Source organism: Cynocephalus volans, chromosome 15 (assembly GCF_027409185.1).
Source record: "Cynocephalus volans isolate mCynVol1 chromosome 15, mCynVol1.pri, whole genome shotgun sequence".
In the NCBI taxonomy this organism is placed as follows: domain Eukaryota; kingdom Metazoa; phylum Chordata; class Mammalia; order Dermoptera; family Cynocephalidae; genus Cynocephalus; species Cynocephalus volans.
This window is the reverse complement of record NC_084474.1, coordinates 20,204,084-20,230,172: the sequence shown is the minus strand read 5'-3', so window position 1 is coordinate 20,230,172 and position 26,089 is coordinate 20,204,084. Positions and strand designations below refer to the sequence as shown.

The 26,089-nt window shown below is 36.2% G+C and overlaps 1 protein-coding gene across 1 annotated transcript in view; it reads right to left on the bottom strand.

Annotated features, from left to right (window-relative positions):
- The window catches only part of NKAIN3 (sodium/potassium transporting ATPase interacting 3), a 402,934-nt gene that overhangs the window by 355,389 nt on the left and 21,456 nt on the right, over positions 1-26,089 (bottom strand). The window contains exon 3 of the mRNA XM_063079250.1: positions 7,087-7,224. Coding sequence (XP_062935320.1) covers positions 7,087-7,224 — 138 coding nt within the window. The remainder of the gene's footprint in view (positions 1-7,086; positions 7,225-26,089) is intronic.

Below are 26,089 nucleotides of genomic sequence, written 5' to 3'. Positions count from 1 at the left end.
AGCACTTTACATAGATCATCGCATTCAGTGATCAAGTTAAAACTGAGGTAGAGAGGTAATCATTTAATCAACTATTTAGTTTCAGAGGTAGGATTTGAAAACTTACAGGTTGACTACAGAGCTGGGATGCTTAAGCATTTCTTGGTAAGCTTTATTTTAAAAGAATTTAGAAAAATAACTATAGATTAATTGCAAGTGAATCCTTTACCAAATTTCCTAATTTGTCAAATAACCAATTCACCAAGTTACCAGTTTACCAAAAATTCATTTCCTATATACATGTTCTATAACTGGCAATGTTTCTGGAAAAACAGTACATTTTGTATTTTATAATTAATATGTCATGCATGAAATGAACATGGTTTTTTTCAAATTTGTTTTTTTATTTATTTCAGCAATATTGCAGAGTTTCTTCTAATACGTTGGTTTGTTGAGGGCAAAGAATACATGTGCTATTGAACTTTGTGTTGTTATGAGATGTAAACTATACACTTCAAATAAAAATATATCCATATAAATGTAGCTAGGCAGGAAGTATTAGGACAACCTCTGACCTAAGAGATTGACTATCTTCCCTTACCTCTTTTCAGGTGGGTTATTTAATTTATAATTCAATTGAAAAAAATTTTAAAAAGAGTCAAGACCCTCTATTTTTAACAAGTTCTCTTTGGTTACTATGGACATGCCTACATGCTCATATATCCAGGTAGATTACATATACAAGGATACATCAAAAGTTCATAGAAAAATAGAATTGGAAAGTAACACGACTCTTTCCATGAACTTTTGACGTACCCTCGTACATATGCAATAGAAGACTTAACCTTTTGACGTAGTAAAAAAAAAAAAAATATTGCTCTGCATAATTTCTCTCTCTCCTAATTTGCTTGTGTTCAGTACACATATTTTAAATTCTAATTCAACTAGAGAACGCCTATAACAATGAAAAATTATGTTCATGTGTTCTATGTGGCTTCCTAAATATTTCCTAGTTTTATAAGGATATTTTAGCATTTTTTAATTGAAATGAACTTTAAACTACTTCTAGTCTGTTCCTTACCCATTGAGCAATTACTTTATAACATAAATTACATTCACTTTTTGAGCTTGCTTATTTTCCAGTTATGACAAAGGCCATTTATTCATTCATTCATTCTTTCATATGTGTTTCAGTCAGCTACAATCTTATGCACAATATGCTAGACATGTAATTAAAAAACAGGGTAGGTTTCTTGTTCACTCATGATTATAACATTTTCTGAAGTGTAGTATTCATGTTCAGAAGAATTTTGGCCAGCAGTTTAACTCACTTGGGAGAGCATGGTATTGGTAACACCAAGGTCACAGGCTTAGATCCCAGTACAGGCCAGTGGCCAAAATGAATGAACAAAAAACACTGTAATTTGGGCTGGCCAGTCAGCTCAGCTGGTTAGAGCATGGAGTTATAACACCAAAGTCAAGAGTTCGGATCCCTGTACTGGCCAGCTGCCAAATACAGTATTTGACTACATATTCCTAAGAAGGATGCAAAAGAATTTTAAGAGCAACCTACCATCCTTACATTTTATGTCAAGGAAAGCATAGTGATGAGGGAAAAAAAGACATTAACAGCAAAATCATTTGTCAAGCACTTACTCTGCTTTAGGCTATGGTAAGCGAGTCACATACATTATATAATTCTTAAAAATGATGTATGGGTCAGGTTTCTACAAATGAAGTAACTATGGCACACAGAAAGCAAATAAATGTCCCAAAGCTTCACAGCTGATAATTAGCAGAGAGGGATTTAAATCTGGGACCAACATAGTAGAAAAATTTTTCTATATAACAATTCAAATTAAAACAAGTTGTTCTTTGCACATGAGCATTTGCATAAAAGTCCAAATAATTAAATTGTGGTCCTAGCAAATTTACTCAGCTTTTTAAAAAAAAATTTTTTAAAGGCAGTTTAGAATTAATTTTAACTCCAAAGTTAATCTTATTTCAAAAATGTCAAGTAAACTAGCTAATTCTCCTGCATTTAAATAAATTAAAATATGTTTGATTAAATTATCATCCATGAAATAATAAAGATTTAAATAATTCTAGGGCAGAATTTTATTTTGAGATTTATAAATAAAAATTTTAAATATTTGATGTAGCAGTAAACAGATAGGAAACAATTGATTGTACAGCAGTACTTTATGACTGTTAAATATGATTCACAGGTTCATAATGTCTATTGACAAAGAAGCACAAAAGGTACATTCAAACCCCAAGACTGAAGCTGGCATCCCCCAGTGTATATATCCCACCCTGCACCTTACCCAAAATAAAGTTTAATCAGTAAAGGAGTATCCTATGACCAAGTTGTTTTGTATTCTAAACATAAACATAGAAATAGTAGATTGCACATTATCAGTGGTGATGGCATCTGAAGGGGAATTATTGCTCTTTCATTTTGTGATTTGGGTGAAATTTTTTAATAGTCTCTGCTGTGAGACCTCCTCAATTACAGTGGCAGGAGCCTAAAACATTCTATTTCTCAGAAAAAAATAAGTCTTGAGGAGTAACTTGGCTGATGGTAGGTGCAGGTAGCGCAAGTATCGTACTGATGATGTAATACCTCAACTGAGGTTCAGATTGAGATAAGCAAGCCAGTGAGGTCAGTTTCTCTTGCTGAACTGTTGTTGATGTGTTCTGAGATAAGAAATCATCCTGCAGTCCATCCTGTAAAATCATTTCATCTTATCACCTTGAATTCATTTATTATTCATTCCATCAAATATTAAGCATCTTTAAAGGTTTGTACACACAGGGATAGACCTGGAATTCAGCAATGGGTGGGCTCAGTCCTGCCTTCCAGGAGAGCACTGTTGGATGGGGGGAGCTGGGTGGGGAAAGGGTGATGGTAACTGGGTTGGGTGCAGGGGCAGAAAGTCACCAATATCTATGGCAGCCGGAGAGGAAGAGGCACCTACTCCTGAGCAGGGTGGTCAGATAAGGCGTTTAATAGGTAACCATTAGTTGAAGGTTTATTAAGAGTTTTCTGACGGGATAAGGAGATCAGGGCATTCCAGGCAGGAGGTGCAGTATATGCAAACTGACAAGGCAAGAACAGCATGTGGACTTTGGAAAATACAAATCATTCAGCATGGCTGGCATGAGGTAGGCCAGCGGGGAGTGCAGGAGGTGCAGGAGAGATTAGTGAAGGAGCAATTTTTATAGGCTTTGATTTATACTCTAAGGAGTTGGGCAGTTTGCCTATAGACATTGGACAGCCTGCGCTGCACGGTCCTTTACCTTAATAATTTTCATAAGGGTGATTAATTCTTTAAAGTCCACTGTGATAAATCCCGTTTGTTGTCAAAAATGGCAGTGACTTACCTTCCGTGTTCTTGCAAAATGAGATTGTGAACTCCATTAAATTGTTGCAGTGAACAGACATATTTTGTTAATTTCTGGGTGAGCACTTAGCATATACCTGGTGCTCCAAAATGTTTGTTAGTTTGAAACAGATTAAGTTTAATTGGCATATATTGATGGTTGTTTCAGCCAATAAAGCAGGCCAGTACGAAGTATAACAGAAATGATTTGGGGAGAAAATCTCTTGCAATCAAAAAGCTCTTTCCCTGCTCTGTGAAAAGTCAGTATGGATTTCTGATCCAGTTCTCCTCTCACGGCCACTGAAAAAAGTTGGTGCCTCTTGAGGCACACCTGGATTAATGTGACATGTGCCACACTCATTTTCAGGCTTTTTTCATACCAGAATTAATTCCAAGCTACCAATTGTAGCTTCAAACCAAAGCATTCATGAAAACAACTCACAGATGAGCTGCCTGTTGTGTGACCAAAGAAGCAAAAACAAACAACAAAAACACTGTATAACCACCTTCCCAAACAACAATATGATCTTCCCCAAAAAGGCACTCTTTGTGAACAGATTTCCCATGCCTGTGGATTCATCACTCTTAGGCATTTTTCCCAAATAGACAATTTATACCCATGTTAGAATAAGAGGGAATCTGAAATCCCACCAAGGTAACAATATTTTATAATTGGCTGAGGAGGAAGGCCATTTGCAATGTCAAAATGTATAACTGACAATGGTAATGTATCATCTGGAATCCAGTGGTGGAAGCAAAGTGCAGATCATGCTAAAGCAAATTTGTGACTCTCCCGATACCAAGAGTGAGGCCACTGCACACCCAGCCCTGCTGCTTACTCTCTGTGTTCCTTGAGCAAATCACTTAACCTTTCTAACCTCCTCTGTAAATGTAGGGAAGCTAATGCACAACTTGTACGATACTTGTGAAGATTAAACCAAATGGTATGTTTGGTGAGGAGGACTGTCCCACCAATTCACTGCTCTCTTTCTCACGCCTTCCTGGCAGACGGTCTTGAATAAGATAGCAGATAAAATGATAGCAATTTGGTTGGCATCGTGCCTTAAAAGAGACAACCAAGATGAGCAAAAACATGGATTGCTTATCCTGTAGATGCTTCTCGCTGAAGATTCTGAATGACCTAAAGCTTCCATCCTCTACACGCGGGATGGACAAGGGAGAGAGGGAAGCAAAGGAAAGATGCCAGAGAGAGAGATGCCGGCTCTGTCTGAGAGGACTCTGTAGACTGGTAGGGCACTGGATGGGAAAAGCAGTGAATAAATATGTATTGAGCACCTATTACACTTCCTGTTCTCAAAGAGCTCCTTGCCTAGTAGGGAAGACACAAATGTGAGCAAATTATAAAACATGCTCAAGACACAGAGGCAAAAGGAGCAGGGAGTGAGCCATGATTAAAATAGGTGGAAGGAGGTGTGCATGGGGGACTGAAAAAAGAGGCTAGAGCCGGGGCGCAAGCACCAGGCAAGCCCACAAGAGCAAGAGGCTGGTGAGGCAGGTAGGAACAGAAGGTATGTGACACTGAAGGGCCCAAACCCTCTGCTCTTTCCAGTCCCTGCACCTGGCTCATGCCCTCCCCAGGCCTCTGCCCCATCCTAGTCTGGTCCCCTTTCACTGCAGGTGGTCCTCCAACTCCAGACAGCCCTGCACCCTACACCTCCTCATTCCTTACATAATGAGCTCCTGCAGAGAAGGTGCTTTGTAATTTGCATTCTTTTCTATTTGTTCTGCTCTAGTAGAGTGTAGTAGGTACTCAATAAATGCTTAATGAGTGAATGGTAACTATTGCTATTGGGCTCCTACTGAGTGCCCTGTGATGCTTCCTGCCCAGAATCTCCTTCCCCCTTGTTCCCTGGTGAACTCACTCTGCCACTCACACTGCAGACCTAAGCACCCAGCCACTCTGCAGGGCACCTTACCCTGCTACCCTGCTAAGGTCAGATCCCCAGTTAAAAGTCTCATGGCACAACATACTGCTTTATATCACTTATCACAGTTGCAACTTAACATTTATGGATGATTAACTTAATCACTGTAAAATGATAACCCATTGGAAAATGGATGATCGTTTAATCATTAGAAAGAAAGGAGGAGGAAGGAAAGGAGGAAGGAAGGAAGGATTGTAAGAACTGAGCGCGTTCAGGTGCATAAGGCAAGAATGTTCTTAGATCTTCTCCTACTAAAAAGCCAGTGAAAGTTTTAAGCCAGTGATTCAGTGTAAAAATACATCGGAATGAAGAAAGGCTGAAAGCAAGTGGGAAAGTTCATATATAGGAGAGAGAAACATAAGTCTCAACCAAACAGTAGCTGTGAATAACGTAGAGGGCTAACATTTAAGTGGGTAGAAGTGACAGGACTAGACGATGTCTCTAATGTATATCTAAAGCTTCATTCTGCAGAAGCCATTTCATAGCCATCTGGCTTTTTGTGCCTCAGCAGAACCTCAGCATCATAAAATAAAAAGTCTTTCATGAGTAGACGTGCTCTATAGTCATAGTAACTAACTTGAACGTATTTATAATCCAGTAATAGTTTGATACTATGCATAATATGAAAGCATCTTATGCTGCAGGTTCAACTCCATGAGACACTTTTCTAGTAGATAACACAGTGGCTTAGCAGAAGGTATCTTTAAGAGAAGAAAAGTTAAGCAGAAATTGTTTCACACCTGCAGCAAACTGAGTGACATCACATGCTCTCAGAATATTCTAGTGTGGGGTCTGTTCTGAGGACCAGTTACCCTCACCTCTGGGATATGAAAAAGTATATCAAAAAGCCAATTTTGAGATCTAAAATAGAGAATTGGTGCATTTACAGAAAGCTTTATAACTTTATACTTTTAGACAGATGTGATTAGATTAAATGAAAACGGAAAGATGTATGTTTTTAGATCTATGGTTTTCTTCTAGCGAGACAGAGTCACTGCGTTGCAAGAAAATAGTAATTCTACTGAACATTGTGTACTTATTCATGCTCGTTATTTCTCACAACCTTCTTACATATGTAGCCTACAATACTGCACTCTTTTTATAGAAAAGGCAACTATTTCCTGTAAATAATTTCCATATACTGTGGATCACAGCACACACCTCATGAAAATGTTCTTCAGTGGGGCTTGTGCTGACCATGCTTGGCATAGTTTGGAGTTTGATTTATGTTTCAGATTTATCTAGACAAAATGGAGAAACATTCAATAATATCTTGTATAGTAGGAAATACATTATGAAATACATTAGGAGTGTGCACTTAATATCCTTCAGAGTGTGCATTTGTAATGTCTTAAATCAATTAAAATTAAATTATATTATTGTGTATAATAATTAAACAATTATGCTAGATAGGTTTGCTTTTTTGAGTTAGTGATAGCAATTACTGAAAGTTAATGATAGATTAATACATTAAATAATACATTGATAGCTAATGTACATGCACCCGATCATAACATCAAGATCATAACAAGACTTCCTCTTCTATTTAAATCCTATTTTGAATTTCCTTGTGAAACTTGACTTTAGTCACATTGTGAGTCACACTATGTCAACTCACACTTATGGGCATGTTGCTTTGTTCTCACTATAAAACAGTTATTTCGCTTTTTCCACAGATAATAATTTCTTAAGGTAATCAAATATTTGAAAACTAGAATAGCAATTCCATATCATGTAGTGTTTGTATGAAAAGACATGATAAAAATAAGACTTACCACCATGATGTATCGAGGTCTGTACTGAATGGTTCCAAACAAACCCAATATGACAACTATTATATGTAGAAAATTTCCAAGAATAGGTGCCCACTGGAAGCCAAGGAAGTCAAAGATCTGCCTCTCTAATGCTGAGAGCTACAACAAAGCAAAGAGACTTCATTGGCATCTAATCCAAGCATCATCATACCATTTTAATCTCCATTTCATGGCTGGAGAAGTCTGCATATTGAATTTCAATCATACTTTTGAACATCATTATCACTAGAATTTTGACACCTATTTCATGTAATGTGTTATAGGACTTTTCTTAGAAAATTTACTAAGATAACTTTGAATGTTATAACTTTGTGTATAGGTTTTAAACCAATCTGGAAAGCCAGAGACATACTCCTTAAATCATTATCTACAGTAGAAAATCCAGACAGACATTTTTGACTTAATGTCAACATTATTTTTAATAAGAGGTTTAGCTTAGTATAACATACTTGGAAAAAAAGCTAGTAAAACTCCATGTTTACAAAAATAGAACCAGTATCATCTTGGAAAACAAACAAATGAACAAAAACTCCTAGCCATCCCTACCTTCCTGTGTAAAATATACATTAGCCAAATCTGTTTGGTTTCTTTTCCTTTCATTAGACTGCCAATGATGATAATGACTCACAATTTTTTTTTCAAAATAAAGCTTACTATTTACTTACATTAGGCTCAAGGCCTGATGTAAAACTAGAGTTAAATAGTCTCTTTGAACCACATTATATTGAGAACATATACCTACGTGAAAATTCACCTCAGATCAGGTAAAATGCTTTTTGAATACCCAGATGAAAGTTATGGGGTCATTAAAATTTTAGACATGCCGCAGTTTATTATATTTTCATCATATACAACTACATTTTTAAACAATTCTAAAATGTATCAATATATACACTTAAGCCATTTATGATGAAAAGTGAATTTCATATGCTCCAGTGAATACCAACATCATTCTCATGTATAGATGGTATTTTTTTTTTCTATATCTGAAACTTTTACAATTCCACCTGCTGTAGTTATTTAGACACTAACCTTTATACATCTGATTAATTTTTCTAGGTTTACTATGATAAAACAGTAATTCTAATAAAACTAGTGATTATCCATAATGATGGGACTAGAAACTACAGCTTTGAAATGAAAATGGCACCCTAGGTATTTTTTTCCAGCTATGTGGCAGGCATATGACTGAATAGCTTTAATTTCCTTGGAGGTAAAGAAATGTCCTCCATCCAATAAGCTGAATTTACCTTGCTTAAGATTTGCCTTTAGCAAGCTGTGGAGGAAAAGATAAAAAAGCTAATACTTAAAGACAACCACACCAAATCCACATTCATTTCATGGGTATTTCCTGGTCATGGAGTGATTTGTTACCATATCCTGCGTCCACAATGCAAAGGAATGGCTGAAACACAAAATAATCAGAGCCATGGAAGACACGACAGAGTGTTTTCAGTCCCCTGTTTGTCTCTGCTTGGGACTCTAATTAGTTCTCAGGAACTTTCCCCTGAAAAGCAGCATTTTATTTATTGGCCCACTAGTGATACAAATATACACTGCTTTTTGTATCGAAACAGGAAGAATATGTTCAGAAAAAAAGAGAAGAAATCCTGATCAGCCGCTGTAGGCAATTCATTGAAAAACAACCTTATTTTAAAGCTGCCATTCATCATACAAACCTTTAAAGTGAACTTTTCAAACAGAGAAAAACCCATTTTGTTTTCTATCAGAAGATGCAGGGACAACGTTCTCTTTTACTATATTGAAGAAAACCCACATAATAAAACAGAAGCCAAATTAATGCTACTTATGGAAAATCTGCATTCTTTATTGAAGACACTCTATCTCTCTATTTATTAATATTTATTTTCTGAAAACTTAAAAAATAGACCTTAGGTGGGTTGAAATAACAGCACAAATAAAAGCCATCAGCAACAGGGAGAGGATCACATGAAGGACAAGATGAAGAGCAGCCGTGACAGCCGGGTGAGCTATGAGAACTGGGTTGCAGTATTGTGTTTCAAAAAGCCAACTGATTATAACTACGAAAAACTTCATAAATAAACAAAACACCATGTCATTTTCTACTTAGTTATTTTATCTAATTTCCACCTTAAGCTATTTAGTTATTTAGTTTACCAACCAATATCTCCTCCTCTCTAAATGTCATAATCTCTAGAGACACCGCTTTTCACCCTAGAGCATGATATTAATAATAATGATCCGAGCCACCCAATGGAATTAAATGATGTCCAGGTTGCTTTCTTAGCTCAGAAAAAGTATAAATGTAATTTAGAAATATCTGTCAAAGTGATTCTAGTCAGTGCTGTGCTGGAGCTGCTGGCACTGGCCGGGGACACGGCCCTGCTCATCGCTTCCCAACCCCACGGTCAGTGATGTCAAGGCTGGGAACATGATATCCGCCATAATGAGAATATTTGTAACACAGAAATCAGGAAGCACTATAAATCAGGTTGGTTCGTTTGTTTGCATGTTTTGAAAACCTATTATTAAACATTTACTTACACAGCACTGAATTTGGCACCTGTAACCACATTTATCAAGGACAAAAACTGGTCTCAGCTAATTTCACTTTTTGAGAGCATTGCTACTGTTAACAGAGTTTCAGGCTGTTTTTCAGGACATCAGCTGAACATGCACAGAGAAAGAGATCTTGTTTGGTACAAGATAACCTTGGAACCAAGAGCCACCTGCCTCCAGAACCCAAGTATCAGAAATGTTGCTGCCAGAGCCCTTTATGAAGCCAGAGGTTCTTCAAAAAGGAAAATCTGGCATCCAGCAGCTTGGTTGCCATATTTTGACTGATTCAGAGCTACCCAATCACCTTCTGCCAAGCATAGAGATTCTCTCAAATTTCCTCATTCCTCCCACCCCTTAAATTTGCCCTGATCCCTTCAGAGAGACAGATTTGATTCATGCCCCCATCTCCTTGCTGATCCACCTGCAATAAAAGCTTTTTCTTTTCTCAAAAACCTGTGCCATAGTATTGCCTTCTAAGTGCATGAGCAGTGAGCCCCTTGCTTGGTAAAACTCCTAGAAACTCATGGTTGCGATTCAGGAGAGCAGAGAAAGGAAGCCCCCAAATTTGTAATGCAGCATAAGTAGAAAGTGACCACTGCAGATGAAAGGGGGGTGGAGGGTTCCAAAGGAATCCCTGCAGGGGTGCTGTGGCAGAGAAGAGAGCGAACGAGACATCTGAAGAAATCAAGGCTTAAATAAAGGTAGAAAAATCAAGAAAGTGTAAAGGAAACAAGACAGTCAGACAAAGCAAAACCAATCAATCACCAGCTTAAAGTCATACCGGAAACACAGACCTAAAGAACAATTGAATTTTTGATAAGTGAATGCTAAAGTAGGTAAGAATCTGGAAGCTATAAAAAGTATGATGAAAAAGAATATGTTTTCTTTCCTAACAAGTTAAAAATAAAGGCAATCAGAATCTTGATAAAAAGGAAGGAAGGAAAAAAGAGAGAGGGAGGAAAGGACGGAGGGAACCAAACAAATCAGCTATGCAAGGAAAGCATGGATCAAAAACATCAAAGAATTAAAATGGGGTATGGTTTTGAATGTGAATATGGAGAAGCCATTGAAACAGCCTCCTTGAGTGGCACAGGGAAGGCCACATTGTAGCTGTAGTAGAGAAATGTAACTCTAGTTCACGCTAGGTGCCGCATGAACAATATTCCACAGTCATTATGATGGAAATGTTGTGTTGGATTGTAACTTTCAGAATCAAATTGTAAAAAGCTTGAAAGTCTTCATTATAGTTATTGAACAAAATGTTAGTATAACTTGGCCATAGAAAATATATGTAACAGAGGTTGGGAGAGGCTGAATGCTCTGTGTTATGGCAAGGAGGAGGGGGTGTGTTTTAAAATTCTTCTTGCAGGGTCAGGCATTTCATCAGATTCCAATGTGAAAATTTTCTATAAACCTACTCTTATGAATCATTAACCGTGTCCCACATTAACCACCCACACTCTCAATAACTCAAGAAACGCCTCTTTCTTATTTCATGCCCAAGCCATGTATGCAGAGACAAATAAGAGGGCCTTTAAAATACAGTGGATTTCTTATTGATCTATGGTATTGTGACTAATGCTTCACATGGTATTTTGCATAATCACTCATAAAAATTATACCTAATTGTGAAAGTTAATTTACATTTAATTAAAAAGCTGTAAAAATTTCAGGTGATCAAACATGTTTCTGGGCATTTACCTAGGCCTCGTCTACAAAATAAGCTTCTGCCCAAATAAGAGCCAGGTAAGAAGCCTCATTCTGAACGAGTGCATGCCCTTGGAGATTCAACTTCACAGTAAGAAAAGTGAGCTGCCTTTTACTCTCATTCCCCTTGGACTTTTCCTCTGCTCACTAGAGACAGACACAATGAAAAAGATAAAACAGGATCACTCATGTTGGCAGAATCATAGGAAAGCATTGGATCAAAGAGTAGTTTCACAGAAGACTATGAAATCAAAGTGTGTTGTGTGACTACAACCCTCTTTGGTGTAACCTCTAGCCTAGGAATTTATGTGATAAATATTTTATAACCATGAAAAATCAAATATTTCCTTAAAGTGAGGATTTAAAGGTCTGGTTAACATTCTTACTAGCTAAAGTGATCTTTCCCAGGCCACTTCAAGTAAGTTTTGGGTTATTGAAGTTGGTTTCTTTATGTCTAAAACATCCATGTAGCCCCAAGCTCCACTATCATCACTTCCTTTGCTCTGAAATCTCTTATCTACTCAACTTCTAAGGGTCTTTTTATGCTTGAGATTGATGATGTCCAACTTCTATGTACATTAACGTGGCCCAGGCCAATTATAATCTTATATTTTAAACTATAATTGGGGAATATTTTTTCAATGGCTCTGAAAACAAAAAGGATCAATAGCATTTGTATCATGACCCTACCTCATAGTGACACACCACAAAAGCTCTAATAGCCTCGAGATTTACCACTTGCTAAAGGAGGTGCTATTCTGGTAAAGTTTTCTATGTGTCTATAGACAGGTGAACAAGCCTTAGGATGTTCACAGACTTTGAAATGGATTCAGGATTTCTAAATTTGGCTTGCTTGTGAAATGGTTCATTCAATAAAGGCAGTACTACTGGTAAAGACTTGACTGTGCTACATGATTTTGTATTATTTTTGGAAGGGGTGGATGGCAAAGCCTATGTTGATGAAGCCTGAAACCAACCATTTACTGAAATTAGTAAAGTTGAATAAAATTTAAAATAGTTTAATATACCACCTACTTTTCCTGTCACTTGATTTTTAGTACTGTCTCCAGTGGCCTGAGTGACCCTTAGTGCTTATGTGGCTAAGTGAGGTGGGATCACGAATGCTCAGAGGAGGAGTATTTGCTTTAATGCCAAGTGTGATTGTCTAATTTGTTCCTTGAACTAGCTTTACTGGGTGAAGCAACTGTCTCCAGACATTTGAAAAGCCTTTTTAGATCCTGTCTATACATTTTGAATCCCTATACCTCAAGGAAATGGACTGGGCATTTTCTACTCTTATAATTCAATAATGAAGGTGTAAACTACTTGGTCAAGTAAACAATACAGAATCTCAGAAAACCACTACCTGTTGCCCTGCAAATCTAATTTTTGAAGAAATAAGGAAATGTGGGTAACATATCAAGGAAAGTTTCCAGTTAAGAGAGGAATAGACATTACACTGCAAATGGACAGATTTCCGGAAGCTGGTGAGTAGAGTGTGTGTGAAGCGCATCTATGTACCACAAATTTTCTCAGGAAGGTTTTTTGTATATCTTGTGCACTGACTCAGCATATCAACTGGCACAGTGACAACTATTTCACCAACTTCTCAATAAGCCGGTGTATTAAAGAAATGCTCTAAAGCCTGAAAAAATAGCAATACCAGGGATATGGCATCTAATACTTCAGTTTTTCTGAACCTATTCTTCTAATTCGATGCTAAGAAAAACAGGATGGGTATTATTATCTTTATTGGGTATATGAAGAAACTTAGAACAATCAGCTAATTAGCATCAGGGCTGGGACTAGTATCTCTGTATACTGACAACAGCACTCTGAAGTCATGCAACAAAGCATGCGTTGTTTAATGAGATTAAATTCTGAAATAAGCTTTATGGCAAGAGGTAGTAATAACATAGGAAGCATGGTGCCGTGTTTCACACTTTAGTCCTCTTTCTTCTCTGCCGCACCCATTTCTCAATCCCTCTCTTCGCTCTTCAGAAGAGACAAGTTGCATCTTTCAGAAACTTACCAGCTGTGCTTAGTTGATCTTCAGTTTCTTCATCCAAAGTTGGTAGTAGTAATCACTGATAAATATTTATCTTTGCTGATAAATAGCAAGATATGCACATCAAGGACATAGATGGAAATTAGTAAGTAGCAATAGTTGCGTATTAATTTCCTGGTCCTATTCAATGCTCTAACAAAATTACCAAATTTTGCAACCTTTTATTATCTTCTGTAGTTCAGAATTCCAAAATGTGTCTCAGTGGGCTAAAATCAAAGTGCTGGCAGGCCTGCATTCCTCTTTGAGGCCCTAGAGATTTCCCTTCCTTGAATACTCCTGCTTCTAGAAGCTGCACACATCCCTCGGTGGGGGGTTCTCTTTTTCCATTTTCAAAGCCAGTGGGTTGAGTCCTCAGGCTGCCATCCCTCTGTTTCCTTTTTCCCTACCTCCTTCTTCCATTAATGAAGACCCTCGTGATTACACTGAGCTTTCCTGGATAATCCAGGAAAACCTTTCCATCTCAAAATAGCTAAATACTTAATGCTATCTGTGATGCTAACTCCCCTTTGCCACATAAGGTAACATGTTCCAGCAACTGGGAGGCGGACATCTTTGGGAGCCAACATTCTGCCTATTACACAGTTGTTATTTCCAGCCCTCTCAATTGCAGCTTCCCTCAGAGATGAGAGCCTGTGCTGTAGTGGGGATACAGGTACCTTGCTCTCAACCCTAGAAAACCATATCTGAGGAAGTGTCATTATCTATTCCAGCTCCTGCTGTGACCAATTCCATTACTGACATGACTAGAACTTCTCCCAAACCATTCTGCACCCACTGGAAGGTTTCTTTCCAGAAAAATTCATTGAAGTAGAATTACATTTCAAAATTTGTGATATAGGTATTAGAACTTTGATATAAATAAATATAGCTTTAACTCCACAAAAGTACCTATAAAGCTCTGCCAACAAGGCATAATGAAAAAAAAAAAAAGATAAAGATTTCCAGTAGATATGCTAGAGTATATATCATATGAATAGATCCTAGTAATTCACTGTTGAAATGAAAATATTATGAATAAGTCCTTATTCTTTGCTTAGAGAAAATCACTTTCATGTCAATTCTGAGGAAAATCATTTGGGTCCTGTCTAGTGGTACTTAATGGTCAATAGCGACATTCAGCGCTTATGCAGCAATTTTGATTTTCAAGCCACTCTACTCACATTAATCGAACTCAAGATACTCTGACTTTTTCAAGATGAATCAATTGAAAGAGAAGTTGTAGTCTGTCTCTATAGAGTCCAGGGAAGTATGCTTTCTTGTGGCAGGCATTACAACAATCACATGATACCAAATGATTTTACAAAGTAAAAGATTATAAATAGACAGATAGATATATACAATATTATATTTTATATATAGTTAAAGTAATGATTAATGCAATGTAGAAAGATTGAGACGCAAGCTTAAAATATTTAAGAAAAATACTTTTAATCTAACCATTAAAATGTAGTCAGTTATTTCCTTTTAGATTCAGTTTTATTAACCTAAAACCATTAATTTATTTTTTCTTTCTTTTGTTCATTCATTCATTCCTTCAACAAGTACCATTTAATAATTGCTGTGAGGTAGACTCGGGGTTCAAAGGAATTGACAGAATTCTTGGTCTGAAAGGGCTAGTTCATACTCCAGTGGAAAAGAAACACATAGATCAAATAGTTGTAATAAAATATTATGTTTACTATGGTAAAGGAGTGTTTGAAGAGCTAACAGAGAACAGAGGAACGTGTTTTAACTTCCGCCTGATATGACTAGCATATTCAAGACACCTTTACAAAGAGGCTGATATTGAACCGGATTCTCAGAGAATGGTCAAAGGTTTTCCAGCAGTGAAAGGCGGGGCAGAACAATTAAAGCTAAAAGCAGAGAAATGCATTTCCAAGAGCCGTGAAATGTCTAATGTTCCTCTGAAACAAATGCACTAAAAATATTCAATTTTAATTTACATTTCCACCAACACTGTGCCAAGGTTCCCTTTTCTCCACGTCCTCTCCAATACTTGTTCTTTCATCTTTTTGAAGAAAGCCATTCTGACAGGTGAGAGGCAATAGTTCATTGTGGTTTTAATTAGCATTTCCCTAATGATTAGTGATGATGAACATTTTTTCATATACATGTTGGCCATTTGTATGTCTTCAGAAAAGTCTATTCAGATCTCTTGCTTATTTTTTAATTGAGTTTTTTGTTTTTTTGCTATTGAATTGTTTGGAATCCTTATATATTTTGGATATTACCCCTTTATTAGTACAGCCATTATAGAAAATAGTATGGAGATTTTTCAAAACACTAAAAATAGAATTACTATATGATCCAGCAATCCTATTTCTGGGTATTTATCCAAAATATTTGACGTTAGTATGTCAAAGGGATGTCTTCACTCCCATATTCATTGCAGCACTATTCACAAGAGCCAAGTTATGGAATTACCATAAAAGTCCATCAACAGGTGAATTAATAAAGAAAATGTGCTATTTATACATAATGGGATACTATTCAGCCTTAAAAAAAGAAGGAAATTCTGTCATTTGTGACAACACGAATGGAATTGGAGACCATCATGCTGAATGAAATAAGCCCAGCACAGAAAGACAAATAACACGTGTTCTCATTTACGTGTGGAATCTAAAACAATTGAACTTAAAGAAGTAGAGAGAAGAATGGAAGTTACACAGGTTGAGGGGGTGGTAAAGGAGAGACGATGGTTGAAGGGTACAGAATTTCAGTTACATAGGGGAAATAGTTTTTTTTTTTCTTTTTGTACTATTGCACAGCATGGTGAATATAGTTTATCATAGAGCATTGTACATTTGAAGACTGCTAACAGAGTAAATTTCAAATGTTTTCACCACAAAAAAAATGTTAAGTACAGGGATAGCTGGTTAGCTCAAGGTCAAGGGTTTGGATTCCTATACAGGCCAGCTGCCAATTAAAAAAGAAAAAAAAAAGTTTAGTACTTGAGGTTACTGATATGTTAATTAACTTAATTGAATTATTCTACATTGTATTTATGAATTATAACATCACTTTGTACTCCATAAATTAATACAATTATAAGTTGTCAATTTACAGTAAAAAATTCAATTTTACCTCCACTAAATTTAAGTCCACTTCCCAGAATTTATGTGAATTGCACAAATTGTAGAGGTGACATTGTGTAGTGTTATGTACATAGAATCTTGAGCCAGACTGTCTGGTATCAAATCCTGGTTCTGCCACTTATTCTTTTTTTTTTTTTTTTTTGTCTTTTTGTGACCGTTAAGGGGATTGCAACCCTTGGCTTGTTGTCTCCCGCACCGCGCTCAACCAGTGAGCGCACCAGCCATTCCTATATAGGATCCGAACCTGTGGCAGGAGCGCCGCTGCACTCCCAAGCACTGCACCCTCCTGAGTGCACCACGGGGCCGGCCCTCTGCCACTTATTCTAACAAGTGATCCTGAGCAATATCCTTAAAATCTATCCCTTTGCTCTTCACCTATAAAATCAGGAGCATAATAGAACCTGCTTCACTTGTTTTGCTGACTAAATGCGTTAATAAACATATAATGCACTTAAATCCATGCTTGGCGCACACACACACATATATGCAAATATACATACATATATTTATATATACATACATATGCATATATAAAGTTGCTTTTATATAAAGTTGCTCAGAAAAGTGAAGTCTATAATGAGGGTGACTGAAACTGTTTAAATGTCCAATATTATGGGATATTAAAAAGTATATGTTGATATATCCGTAAAATACAACATATCCATAAAAAAATGTATCTCAATCTGTATTGACATAAAAATCTGATCACAATATATTATTTAGAAAAAAATCATGTGTAGCTATATTATGGAATTCTATATGATAACAAGAAATTTATATCTATTCATTCAATCAACAAATATTTTGAGACCCTTCTAAGTGCGTGAAATGCTTGTGTAGATGTGCATGTAAATCATGTATGTGCATGTGTGTGTGTAGAAACATACAATATTAAATCTATCTAAATTATCTCTGAATAGTGGAATATTGATTGCTTAAAAAGCATAGCTCTTCTAATTTTTCTGAATATTTTAGTCAACAAACATAGATTACCTGTGTTACGAAAAAGAGATTTGTGGGTGCTTTCTCTCTCTCTTTGCATGTGTGTGTGTTTTACTTCAATCCACTGTAGGAAATACATTTTACACCTTTTACCATCTACATAATGAAACAAAATATCAAGAAGCAATACTTAACTTTATTGTGTGTCCCACAGTCCAGTCAATTCTATTATAATCTGTTATACAAGGCTAGCCTAGAACAATAAATTTCTTGTTATCGAATAGAATTCCATAATGTATATGCACATGATTTTTTTCCTAAATTGATTTCCCAATTTACCAATGGGCCAAGAATTCTAGTTTGAAAAATGATGGTGCAGAGTGCATGCTGTGGAAGGCACTGCATGAGGGGAAGAGTAAGGTGTGCCTGGTTAGGGACTTCAGGATTCACCTTGCAGGTCTTGGGAAGCCATTTAAGGACTTATTTCTTGCATGAAGGAGTTTCATACACAGCCTTATGCTTTAGAGAAGCCCTCTGTCAGAGATCTGGAGGGTTTTGATCTTCTTTTGTAATGGGAGTAGGGAGGTGATGGGGGTAAGGACAAGACCTGGACTGAAGGTAGGGACATGGTAGAAGCTATTGCACTCATCAGGTGACAGAAGATGGGGACCTGAACTAAGACTGTGGCCAAAGCAATTTACAACAGGAACAGTGTGGAATTAGGCTCTGAAGAACAATTATCTGTGAGAAGTGAAGAATAAATCAGGTCAGTTTAGCTTGCATCTTCATTCTGACAAAAACAAAAACAAACTTGCTGGCTAGATACTGTTACAATCATTAAAAGTGGGGAGGAAAATTACAGTTTCAGAGCTAATGCATTTGAATCCCTATGGAAGATCTTACACAGCATCAGATTATAGATTCCAATTGTGGGCTTTCCCTATCCTTTGATTTAAGACAAATTAAAACCTAGTGTGGATGGTTCACCTGTGGATTGCGAACTTTGATATCTCCTCAAAACAAGGAGCTTTGAACTTCCCATTGAGCTCAGTACTGGGTATGGAAGCTCTTTCCTCCCTGCCTGTCAATATGTGTGCTGGAAAGCCAAGTATTTTTCTAAGTTAAACCAAATACAATTAGAATAATTCAAACAGTAGGTAAGGATTGGGCATAGAACATCCTATAAGGAAACCTAAAGCCTACTAAAAATACTTTTGGGGTTATTCACTGTCAGAGATTATTTTAATCACTACTCCTCTTATATCAACCCTGTTAGTTTAACTAAATATAGAGGGTTTCAAGCTGTGGGGTTTAATGACAGAAAATGAGGTTCTTAAAATTAAGTAAACTTTTAAAATATATCATTTGGTGGCACACATTTTAAAAAATAATCTTATATTTTACCAAAAAATTGTCATCAAGGGGAGAGTTTTGTATTTATTTGTTTTCTGGCAGCACTAAAGACATTGATAGAGACATAAAACAACCAGGGGATGAATATTCTCACTTCTTCCAAACTAACTCAATAATACTCTGGGTAAGAATTCCACAAAAATTACACAAAAGGAAATAAACTTTTAATATTTGCTCAGCGTTGCCCCTTAATCTCTAAAGAGGGTGATTTTATCATTATATTTATCTTCTAAGTATCCTGGCCCTGCCAGAAATTATCCCATAATCTGATTCCTCCTTTGAACTCTCAAGCCGAAGCAACCTTAAAAAATGCAGCTACAGTCCAAGAATAACTCAAACCAGGAAAAAAGCAACTATGTTAGCAAAAGCCCAAAGTGCCAATTTGTTACAGAACAGTGATTGAAGATTGAATTTCCACCCTCCAGTGGAGCCATAATGGATCCCAGAGCACTAAAGTTGAACCCGTAGGCTGGGTGACCTATACAATCCCCAAAACAACTGGCAGGAATATACCTACCATGGCATTTAAGACTCCCACGGTGGTTTTACGTAAATGGCAACCCAGCATGAAAAGACAGAAGAAACGGTTATGTGCCACAAGTTTCGTTAAGGTCCTTTTCTCATTTTTATTTGTAGTAGAGACCCTGTGCAAGAATTCCTTCTTTAAAACATCCCTTTAAAGTACACTTTTCAGCAAAAAGTAGATATTTCATTTGGCAATGAAATTAAATGTCTCCTCTTTAGAAAATAATATAGAAAAAAAAACCTTGAATATGTCAAAGAATTTATGCTATAGAAAAGTCATTCTCATTTGAAAATTAGAATGTACAATAAATATATAAGTAATGCTATGGGTCAAATGTGCTCCCCTAAAATTCATGTATTGGAAACTTAGTCCCCATTGTAGCAATGTTAACAGGGTGAGAAATCCTATTATGGTAATTGAAAGGTGGGGCCTTTGAGAGGTGATTAAATTGTGATGACTGTACCTCGGGTGAATTGATTGATCCATTCATGGAGTCATGGGTGTGTTTCTGACAGTTTTATAAGTGGAGCCAGTAAGAAGGTTAACTCTCTCTTGCTCAGCCCATTCTCAACACGTGACACTCTGGTCACCATGGGACTCTATAGAGCTCCCACCAAGATGGCCCTCACCAGATGTGTTCCCAGGACTTTGTAATTTCCAGCCTCCAAAACCATAAGAAATAAATTTCATTTCTTCATAAATTACCTAGTTTCAGGTACTCTGTTACAAGCAACAGAAATGGAATAATACGAGTAATAAACAGTTGATAGTGTTAAGGTGAGTTAACCCCATCAACTGTTTATTTTTCTTTGGATGGTTTTCTTTGCCTTTCTCCTCATATCCTGAGTTCATTATGTAGCATCTGCTTGGGAATCCTCTCACTGTTCATATGCTGGGAGGGGTGAAGCACTGGAAATTGCAGTAAACCACTGACAGTGGAATGTGTCCTTGGTTGCAGAACTGGTGAAAACCTTGAACAATGATTGAAGTGTTTCTAGTGTAACTTGTATTTTAATCTCTTCTTCTTCACACTTACCATTAACCAATAGCTATGATCTAACTTAAAGAAATGGTCTTCATCAACTTGATGTGGGAGTCTTTACTCTTTAGAGCCTCAAGGGACAAACCAAATTCATCTCTTTTAATCTTGCTCATTCTTTGTAGATATTACAATATTTCTCAATGGACCAGTGAAGCTTGATCAACTTCTCAGTTTTCCATTGTTTAGACTGTAATTATGTAACCAGGCTAAATAAAACATAAGCTATCATATGATCTATCTTCTGGGTCCTCTTGTAGTGACAGGGGTTAAGTGTTAAAATTTTGAGCTCTGATGCAGCCACCTTAGTTATATGGAAATACACTGTTTCAACATTCTGAGCTTATACCTCAGCCACACCCACACCCTTGCTTCTAGAGAGGATCTGTATTTGTCAAGTTCTTTATAGGGATAATGCTTTGTATCACAATTTTATGTGCAATAAGTATAATTAATTAATGTTCCATACTTCAGCCTAAGGTGATGTTAATTTTACAGAAAAACATATTTATGATGCTATGATCTGTGTTGCAGAAATCCTCATATTTTAATGTAAAGGAAAGACTAACATTTTTACAAATCTATTTCCATTTCTGAAAAGGGGAAAAAGAGAGCTAATATTTGCCCATTACCTATTTTGTGGTAGGCATGACATATGGTAACTCATTAATCCTAATAAATACCCTATGAAGTAGATATTTTTACATTCATTTTACAGAGATTTAAAAAAAATACCTAACGCACTGAAGAAACACAACTAATGAGGATTGGAACCACCATGAGAACCTCCCTTAACTCCAAAGCCCAGATGTTTTACCCCATGGTATGGCATTTCCCAAAGGTTTACATTAATTCCTACATTGCATAGATATTTTATTAAACTGTATGTACAGTGAATAAAATGCTTTCAGAGGTATCTTTTCACTTGTGCTATTCATTGACCTATTTTTTGATCTGCAATAGAGAGCTTGTAAAAAGAAATTTAACAATTTATAAGAATAAATCCAACAAAACCCAATTTATAGGAATAAGTGCACCTGCAGGAAGATGCAGTAGACATATTTTTCCCTATTCTGCCTGCTAAGTACATCATGTATAAAACAAAATAAGAAGACTCAGAAAGGTGATGAGACAAGTTTGTAAGAATGAATTTAACAATTTATAGGAATAAATCTAACAAAACACAAAGAAGACATCCACCTGCGGGAAGATGGAGTAGACATACTTCTCTGTATTCCTCCTGCTAAGGACAACACGTCACCACCTCTGAAAGGTGATGAGAAGGCAGAGCAGCTCAGCATCCTGAGGAACGATGAAGTGGTAATTCCCTTGGGTTTTCTTTTTGCTTCCTATTTTTCAGATATGGAACAGATGAAGCTGGTAACACAGAAATGCCAATGGGTACAGACAAAAGTGCCTCCCCAAACCTGCTCTCTTTAGCCAAAGGATCAGGAAAAGGGCAGCCCAGCAAGAGAGAAGATTTTTAGACCATGACCACTCTGTTCTACTCAAACACCAGAGGAAAAAAGAAAAAATGGTGGCCACCTCTTCACCCATGCCAACCAAGGACAGTCAGGGAGTCTATAACAACTAGACATAAAATCAGCAAGAATAGTGGAAAAAATAAACAATGTAATTAAACAACAGGATCGAACTGATGTGTATAAAACATTCCTCAGAAACAGAAGAACACATATTCTTTTCAAGTACCTGTGTAACATGTACTCAGATAGACCACATTTTGGGGCACAGACAAATATCAACAAATTCAAAAAAGAATTGACATCAGACATCGTCTGTTCTTTCATTGAAATGGAATCAAACTAGAAATTAATAGCAGAAATATTTTTAAAATCTACTCAAACTTGGAAACTAAACAAAATGCTTCTAAATAATCCACCATCAAATAAAAAGCCTTAAGGGAAATTAAAAAAAAAAAAAAAAAATATATATATATATATATACACACACACATGGAACTGAATGAAAGTGAAAATACAGCCTATCAAAATTTGTGGGACACAGCTAAAACACGCAGAGAGGGAAATTTGTAGGACTAAATTAATGCATACATTAGAAAGAGGAACAGTCCAAATCAATGATCTGAGTGACCTCTTTGAGAACCTAGGAAGAGAAAAACAAAATAAACCCAAGCAAGCAGAAGGAAAGAAATGGTAAACATAATAAGAAATCAATGAAACTGAAAATAGAAAAACAATAGAGAAAACCAATGAAACAAAATGATAGTTGCTTTATGACTCAATACCTGGGCAATTGTGATAACTATTCTATATGTGATTGAAAAAAAAGTGTATTCTACACATTTAGGTGCCATGTAAATATATTATATCTTCTACATAAATACTCTTACTTCCGTTGTTATTTACTTAATCTTTCAATTGCTATACCATGTATGTTAAAATAGTCCAATTGGATGGTGGATTTTTAAATTACAGATGCTCCTTGACTGACAATGGGGTTGTGTCCCAATAGACTCAGTTTAAGTTGAAATTACGGTAAATTGAAAATGCATTTAATACTCCTAACCCACTGAAGTAGCTTAGCCAGTTAGACTGGTCTGCCTTAAACATGTTCAGGACACCTACATTAAACTACAGTTGGGCAAAATCATTTAACCCAAAGCCCATTTCATAATAGTGTTGAATATCTAATATAATTTATTAAACACTGTACTGAAAGTAAAAAATATGATGGTTTTATGGGTACTTGAAGTAAGTTTTTTTTTTCTTTTTCTTTTTGTAATTGAAACATAATTGATTGTATATATTTGTGGGGTACTGTGTTGAATATCAGTACCTGTGTGCAATATGTGATTCTCAAATCAGGATAATTAGTGTATTCATCATTACACAGTGTAATGATTTTTTGCGGCCCTTTACCATTCGCTAATGGTAATCCCCTCCCATTCCCACCTCGGGTGACCTCAGTTGCATTCTCTCCTTTTGAAAGTTTAACAAATTATTGTGATTATTGTATCTTTCTTTTCTTATTTGTTTATTTTTTTTAGCTCCCACTTATGATGAGGACATGTGATATTTCTCTTTTTTCTCTTTTCTCTCTTTTTTTTTTTTTGTGCCTGACTTATTTCACTTAACATAATTTTCTCTAAGCTCATCCATGTTGCTGTGAATGGCTGAACTTCACTCCGTTTTATGGCAGTATTCCACTGAGTATGTATATCACATTTGCCTTATCCAGTCATCCGTCGATGGACTTTTAGGTTGGTTCCAACTCTTAGCTATTGTAAATAGAGCTGTGATAAATATGGGAGTGCAGATATCCCTTCCACATGATGATTTCTGTACCTTTGGGTATACACTCAGCAGCAGGATTTCTGGATCTTAAGGCAGTTCTAACTGTAGTTGTTTGAGGAGCATCCATACTTTTTCCATAATGGCTGAACTAATTTACAGTCCCACCAACAGTGTAGGAGGGTTCACCTTTCTCTGCATCCTCACCAGCATTTGTTATTCTCTGTCTTTTGATAATAGACAGTCTAACTGGAGTGAGATGGCATCTCAGTGTGGTTTTGGTTTGCATTTTCCAGATAATTAGTGATGTTCAGCATTTTTCATGTGTCTGTTGGACATTTGTTTATATTCCTTTGAGATATGCTGATTCAGCTCCTTTGCCCATTTTTTAATCATGTTGCTGTGTTTTTCACTGTGAAGTTGTTTGAATTCCTTGCATATTCTGGATATTAATCCCTTGTTGGATGCATGCATGGCAAATACTTTCTAATATTCTGTAGGTTGTCTTTTCACTCTGTTAATTGTTTATTTTGCTGTGCAGAAGCTTTTTAGTTTGATATAATCCCATTTGTTAATTTTTTCTTTTGTTGTCTGTGCTTTTGGGTCTTATTCATTAAGTCTTTGCCCAGACCTACTTCCTGAAGTGTTTCCCCTATGTTTTCTTCTAGGAGCATTATAGATTCAGGTCTTATAATTAAGTCTTTAATCCATTTTGGGGTGATTTGGGCATATGGCAAGAGGCATAGGTCTAGCTTCATTCTTCTATATATGGATGCCCAGTTTTCTCAGCACCATTTACTGAAGAGACAGTCTTTTCCCAAACATACATTCTTGGTGCTTTTGTCAAAAATCATTTGGCTGTAAGTATGTGGGTTGATTTCTGGGTTCTCTGTTCTGTTCCATTGGGCCTGAGTGTCTATTTTTATGCCAGTACCATGCTGCTTTGGTTCCTATAGTTTTGTGCTACGATTTGAAGTTAAGTGGTGTAATGCCTTCAGCGTTATTTTATTTTATTTTATTTTATTTTTCGCTCAGGATTGCTTTGTCTATGCAGGGTCTTTTGTTGTTCCATTTAAATACTAGGATTTTTTTTTCTTTTTCTGTGAAGAAAGTCATTGGTATTTTTGGTGGGGATTGCATTGAATCAATAAATCGCTTTGTGTAGTATTGACATTTTCACTATGTCAGTTCTAATCTAAGACCATGGGATGTCTTTGCATCTATCATGTCTTCTGTAATTTCTTTCAGCAGTGACATGTAGTCTTGTAGAGATCTTTCATTTCTGTGGTTAAATTTATTGCAAGATATTTTATTTTTTGGCAACTATTGTAAATGGGCTTGCTTTCTCGATTTCTTTTTCTGCTCGTTCATTACTGGCATATACATATTTTTTTAAAAAACTACTGATTTTTGTGTGTTGATTTTGTATCGTGCAACTTTACTGAAATTGTTTATCACCTCTAAGAATTTTTTGGTAGAGTCTTTAGGTTTTTCTACAGATAGGATCATGTCACCTGCAAACAGGGACAGTTTGACTTCATCTTTCCCAATATGGATGCCCTTTATTTCTTTCTCTTGTATGATTGCACTGTCCAGTACTTCCTATGCTATATTAAATATGAATGGTGAGAGGGGACATTCTTGTCTTGGTCCCATTCTTTAATGAAAAGCTTTCAGTTTCCCCCATTCAGGACGATATTGGTGGTGGGTTTGTCATATATGGCTCTTATTGTGTTGTTATTTCCTTCTATACCTAATTTGCTGACAGTCTTTATCAAGAAGCCATGTTGAATTTTATCAAATGCTTTTTCTGTGTCTATTGAGATAATAATATGGTTTCTGTCCTTAATTTTTTAGGTGTGGTGTATCACATTTATTGACTTGCATATGTTAAACCAATCTTGCATCCCTAGGATGAATCTCATTGATCATAGCGTATATGATCAATATACACTCTGTTTCCATTTTTTGGAATAGTTTGAAGAGAACTGGTATTAATTCCTCTTTAAATGCTTAGTATAATTCAGCAGTAAAGCCATCTGGACCAAACTGACCTGACAGATGTCTATAGAACATTTCATCTAACAACTACAGAATATTCATTCTTTTCTCATGTTAGGTCACAAATCAAGTCTCGACAAAATTTTTAAAAATTGAAATCATTACAAGTATCTTTTCAGACCACAATGGGTTAAAACTAGAAATCAATAACAATGATAATTCTGGACACTCTACAAACAAACAAATTAAACAACATGCTCCTGAACAACTGATGAGTCCAAGAAAAATTTAAAAAGAAATCAAAAGTTTCTTGAAACTAATGAAAATAAAGACACGTCATACCAAAACCTCCAGGATACA